The sequence below is a fragment of the Carica papaya genome, chromosome 4 (assembly GCF_054855325.1).
Source record: "Carica papaya isolate Zhongbai chromosome 4, ASM5485532v1, whole genome shotgun sequence".
Classification (NCBI taxonomy): Eukaryota; Viridiplantae; Streptophyta; class Magnoliopsida; order Brassicales; family Caricaceae; genus Carica; species Carica papaya.
Window position 1 is genome coordinate 5,876,491 of NC_142312.1, and position 6,098 is coordinate 5,882,588.

General features: G+C 32.9%; 1 protein-coding gene across 3 annotated transcripts; it reads right to left on the reverse strand.

The window, feature by feature from the left end:
- Positions 1-769: 769 nt before the first annotated feature.
- Positions 770-2,773, reverse strand: LOC110817603 (cyclin-dependent kinase-like protein). 3 transcript variants are annotated; one of them, XM_022046218.2, is made up of 2 exons: positions 2,542-2,773; positions 770-2,413 (listed from the first exon to the last, which is right to left on the reverse strand). In XM_022046218.2, the coding sequence occupies exons 1-2, from the start codon at positions 2,620-2,622 to the stop codon at positions 1,070-1,072; spliced, it is 1,425 nt and encodes a 474-aa protein (XP_021901910.1). In that variant the 5' UTR covers positions 2,623-2,773; the 3' UTR covers positions 770-1,069. The 3 variants fall into 3 exon arrangements, with proteins under 3 accessions (XP_021901910.1, XP_021901911.1, XP_021901913.1); XM_022046219.2 differs by having other exon boundaries at positions 770-2,439; positions 2,542-2,749; XM_022046221.2 differs by having other exon boundaries at positions 2,538-2,749.
- Between the last annotated feature and the right edge of the window lie 3,325 nt (positions 2,774-6,098).

Consider the following 6,098-nt stretch of genomic DNA (forward strand, 5'->3'; position numbering starts at 1 on the left):
TTTGCAATTCGATACATAATTGATTTTCTTTAGATAATTTATGATTTCATTTATGTGGATATATGGTATGTTAAATTTGACACTCTATTTTTTTTTATTTTAAGTATAGTGAAAGAGAAAAATCAAATGTAAGAGGTTGGAATTATGCCAACTTCAATGCTTAAGTGAATGAAAGAAAAAAAAATCAAATAAAGTTAAATATACGCTACATGCTTAAATGCATATATGGATTAAGAGTAGTGTTCTCTTCAAAAATTTATAATACATATTGAAGAAACACATAAAATTAAGTAACGAATCTTCAAATATAATTGAACTTTAGTAGTTTTCCTATTTTAATGTGAAATAAACATAAAAGATAAATTTTAATTAAAATTTTAAATTATGTGTCAGACTTAATTATCTCTAATTTAAAGAGATAAGTCCAACAAGAAAAATCCAATTAAACTTAATCCAAAAAGCAGAAATCTTCACCCGAGGTGGATATAACAAAATGACAAAATTTAAACCGAAGTAATTAAGACAACCGCAATGTTTTGCATAATTAAAAAACTATATATAGCCTTGATTAATGGGTTAAAGAAAGAGAGGCTATGGTGGATATGATTGGCGATAATTCTCAGGTTAATTATAAGATTGTGAGTTGACTCCCAAATGTACAACAGTCAGCAAGTTAAGAGAGAAGAAAGAACTTTTATGGCAAGGATAAATTAATTATATATATGTGTGTGTGTGTGTGTGTGTGTGTGTGTATAATAATATGAATGAATGAGAGAAAATCCAAAATTCATTCACAAGATGAAGATACCATCCACAATTCCACATGGGTCTATCCACATCGCTTTTTGTTATGAGTTTGGACCCTTTGATCCATTTCCATCAAGTTTGCAGACAACTCAGAATCTAGTAATGCCAACAAAAGAAACCTTGATAAAATAACAAAAGAGAAGTAACAAAAATGGCAACTTTGACCCAGAATCTTCAAACCAAACCCCAATTCATAATCGTAATTAATTAAAAATTCACATGTAATTGCATAGGAAACTATTAATTAATGGGAATAAATTAATTAACCCTGGTCGTCAATGGTGTTGTCCCTGCTGCTGTTGCTGTAGTAGCTGCAAAGCACCTTGCACTTGACCAGGTTGCCATAGACGTAGAACCCAGGTGCCACCATGATCCGAACCACGGTTGGGACCAGCTTTCTGGCTCTGTCTCCGCCCATATCCTCCATGTAAACTGAATCAAATCTCACCCCCTTATCTACCCTGAATATTGACAGGCCAGGGTGCAGGGAGTTAGCCAAAAGGTGAACCAACCAGACACTTTTTGAAGCACCAAAAAATGCTTGTAACAATGGCTCGGGCCAAGCTCTGTTCCATCCCAACATGTTCACAATCTCACTCATTTTCCTATCGCAAAACTTACTGAACTCCTCGCTAAAATGCCTTGTCCCCTTATTCAAAACCTCCTCCCATGTCAGCCCCTGCAACTCCAAGAACGATGCATAGTTTCCTTCACAGCGTTCCACGGGATTCAGTATCTGGTTTGCGGAATTCTTTTGGAACCCGATTGACTCAAAATCTTCAAAAAAAGCTTTATTCAACAGAGCCTCCAGATACAAAAGTAAGCTTTTTGGGTGCTTCGTGAAAGAAATCTTCACATCATAAGGTTGAAGAAGAAGAGATATTCTCTCAAACACTTTCCCACCCAAGTTTCTTAACTGCATAGTTAATGACTTGCTTAACATCCTTATTGAGGATCTAGCTTCTGATACGCAAACCAAGAATACTTCGATCACCTTTTCGTTAAACGCACCGTTTTGGACTTTCATCCCGTATGATCTATAGGGAGAGTTACTGCTACATTCCTCGAGTCCAGACTTGAGACTATGACAATAAATTTCAAGCTTGTTAAGCTTCTTCTCAAGTTCGGCCATGGAGTATTTTAGCCTTGAAGCTTCCAGCAAAGCCTCGTCTCTCTTTCTTGTCGCCTGAATAAGCTTCTGGGAAAGCTCAGCAACGGCAATCTTCCATTGCTCCTCTCTGGGTGCTAATTCGTTTGTCGCTTTAGGGCTTCTCCTTGTTAAAGAATGGAAGATGGAGCGGAAGATGCCGTTGGGGCTAGAAATGAAGGAGGTTTTGCCGACAGCGCCGTTGTCAAGAGGGACAACAGAGATTTTGTCGCGATGAGAGTTCGGTCTGCACTTGTTGCAAGACACAGAGCCGCCGTCGACAAAACTATTGTCGTCGCAGGATTCATGGCGTTTCTTGCTGTTGGGTTTACCTTTTTTCTCGTGGAGAGGGGTTAAACGGTGCGTTGGAGTCACTCCCATATCCAAACTCCCGGGGGTTGTTCTGCTTTTACTCCATTCTTCACTGCAACCATCTCCTTCTCTTTCACATTCTTGAATCTAGATTCAAATTAACCAATAACCCACTAGAAATTAATCAAATTAAACCTTATTTTTTCATTAAAAAAAATGAAAAATGCACAAGCAGAGAGATTATAAATGGTTGAGAGAATAGAAATTATACTCACTGGGGTGAAACGGGGAGATTGGTGGGCGGGATGAGGGAGAGATTTGGAGGAGGAAGGAGAAGACGAAGATGCAGGTGGCATGGTTGTTGACGAGTCTGCTATAACATTTATGTCGAGAGGTGGTTTTTACTCGTATACATATACATATAATCTTGTTGGGAGGTGGTTTTTGAATTTACTTCGACTGATGGCAGATACATTTACACATATACTTATACACATATACATATATAGACACATATAATATATGTATACGTGGGCGTTTTTCAGTTTTGTTATCCTCTGAGAGTGTGTAGTGTGGAGTTTCAATCAGTTATCTTTTCTAAGGTTGTATTCTCGTCGTCTTGTAATTATGGCGGTAAAGAGAGGATCAGAGGCTCGGTAAATTAAAAAAAAAAAAAAAGGGTTTACACGCGCTGTGAGGCGAAAAGAACGGACAGCGCGTTTGACGGCTAGATATTTGTGCATGAAATTTTAATTAAAAATTTTTACGGTTACAAAATTTTATCTTCAATTCAGTAATTAATTATTTTTCCAGATTGTATATTATAATTTTAGAATCTTACTGTAATTACTTTAATTTATATTCGTATTATAAATCACTTTATTAGGAAAAAAAAAATGACTGATGTGAGTATATTTAATATTTTTTTAATAAATATATTACTTATTAAAATTATTTAATATGTAAAAATCATAATTAAATCGAGTTTTATTGTAATTTTAAGTTTATAATTATAAATTTATATTTACACCTATCAATAAAAGTATCATAAAATACCTAAAAATAAAAATAAATTAAATATGAAATCAACTTAAATTTATAATATCATTTTATATTAATTTATTTCACAATTACACACTTAATTTTAAGTTATAGAAATAGACCTCAACATTATGATAGTTTTGCCACAATTTTTTCTATATTCAGATTAAATTATTTTCTAATTCAATAGAAAAAATCATCCACCCCAAAATTAATAAGAGATTTGGGAAGCAATTTATTTATAATCCCTATCCTAAATTTTACCCATTTAATTATTTTAACCTAATATTCCACCAAATAGTAAATATTTATTTATACAACTCCAATAATAAATTAAGTAAATTCTTGTCAACCGTACCAATGTATGACCACATTTTGCACATCGTATAACATGCAAATTAGTACCAATTTCGAAAAGGAAAGCAAATTTTACAAAAGCATAAATAAATTTACTGGCAAATAAAATTGTTACTCCACTATTTGATAGAATTAAAAATATATAAGATTTTATAAGTTCTTAGAAAATAATTAAATAATATGTTTGATTAAGATGTAGTAAGGCAAACAAATTCAAGGTTTTGGTATAATTACAAATGAGCCCCGAGCTATATAAAAAAAATAAAAAATATTTGCTAATTAAGTCTAAGTTCGTAATTAGCATTAAATAATATTTTAATATGTATTAGCTGATAGTTATGTGATATCAAAAATACAGAATAACAAAAAAAAAAAAAAAAACAAAGAAAGACTCTACATGAGAAAGGACAAGAAATTAAAATTATGGTTTTGAACTAATATGATAAATTACAAAAATACAGTAAGGATATAAGTACAATACAATATACGCAGAAAAACATTGTGTTTCTTAAAACCAAAAAAAAAAAAAATTACAGTGGTAAAATGAAGACATAACTAAGTCAAACACAAACATATATATATGTGTGTGTTTGACTTATAAGCTTCATATGTATTGTAAATAATTAGTAAATATGCTGAATTATAAATTTGAAAAAATGATAAATTAAATCTAGAAGAAAATTTAAAAAATAATAAAATAGACTTTATATCTATTATACGATATCGATAGTTAAAACTTTTACATTCTACTTAAATATTATAAATTTATTATTTAATGAGTATATTATGAACTGTCAGTGATGACTAATTTATAATGTTTACTTTATTAGAACTAATAATTTAATTTGCTGATACGTCAATGAAATTATGTTGATAAAATCAAACGAATTTATTATCTTTTAGTATAATTAGATTTTTTTAATTAAAATATTAAACTAAAAAAATACGATAACTTAAAAAAAAAAAAAAAAAAAAAAAGACACGTGAAACAAGAATTTTATAATGGTTACCATTTACATGTTAAATATAAAAAAATGAAAACATAATTACATTAATTTTCATTTAAATTAAATTAATTCACTTGTACACAATATTACCCCGAAGTTTTTACCAAGAATTAAAAGAATGAAACTTGGTATAAATTGGGTAGGCATTTAATTACGTAAAGGAGGTGGGTGATGCAGAATCAAGTTGTATTTACCATCATATACTAATTATAGAGGTAAACTAACGAAGCAATTATTTCCAAACCAGAGATATCATCATTTATACGATACAGCGTCGGATGCAATCTTTTCACCTATAAATAAATCAATGCGCAGTAAGTTTCACTTCATTAAGGAAAATTAAAATACTTACTTACATATATATATGTGTGTGTGTGTAGTTTGCGAGTGCCATGCGTATATGAGTTTCTTAGCAAAACCCACAAAATGTTGATTAAGCATCTAATGTCATAAAAGGACGGATTGCCAAAATCAATTTTTCCTATTCTGAAAATTTGTGGTTTACATATTAAAGATATAAAATAATATTGAATTGTACTTGGGTTTATATATATACATATTTTGGGTTATGGACAATAAGGATATATGTATACGTAGTTTACCAGCAGCTGAGTTTTTCATTTACGTCCACCATTTTATGACGTTTCATTTTCATATTAAAACTAGGCAGCTACTATGAGAAAATATCATCTTTCATTTCATGTGGCATGACCGATTAATAATATCGTTATCAATAAAACGTTGAAGTTATAAATTTTGAATCTAATTTGTGAAAGAGTTATTTCATTTAATAAAATTTATAGATTGGCTGTCGGGTGGGACAAAATACGAGAATATTTTTCTACTCCCTCTGAGTAAAAGGTGAGCATAAAGGAGAGTGTCGAAAAAATAATAATAATTCTTTTTTCTATTGTTATCTCATTCTTTTTTCTATTGTAGCACCCGGAAAGGAGGGAAAAAAAAAAAAAAAAAAAAAAAAGGGAAGGCCACGTCAGCAGCCACGTCAGCAAGCCCGGTCAGCACCCGGCCAACCAGGGCCTGCCACGTGGCAAGACCGCGTCACTCCAAAAGGAGCCACGTTGGCGATCTGCGTGGGTGCGATCCGACGGCCCAGATCAATCACGCGATCGGACGGCCCAGATTCAATCGCACGGACGGCCCAGATTCAATCAAAAACGAACGGCCCAGATTAAAACAAAATGAACGGCTGTGATCAAAAGGCAAGGGGTTATAAATAGAACCCCCACACCAGACCACAAACCCTAGCCGCCAGCCGCTCGTCGGAGAAGACGAACCAGAGGCCGACCGCCGCCACCCGCCGCCACTCGCCGCCGCACCGGGGAAATTTTCGACCGCCGATCGAGGTAAATTTCATACCCCCGACTCGTTTTTCCCCACTGATTCCTCCTATGGCCAAATCGAAGCCG

Excerpts from the sequence above, each read along its gene's own strand:
- LOC110817603 (XM_022046218.2), bottom strand. The coding sequence starts at position 2,622 with ATGCCACCTGCATCTTCGTCTTCTCCTTCCTCCTCCAAATCTCTCCCT. Across the intron at positions 2,414-2,541 it reads AATCTCCCCGTTTCACCCCA|ATTCAAGAATGTGAAAGAGA; the intron begins GTGAGTATAATT and ends ATTTGAATCTAG.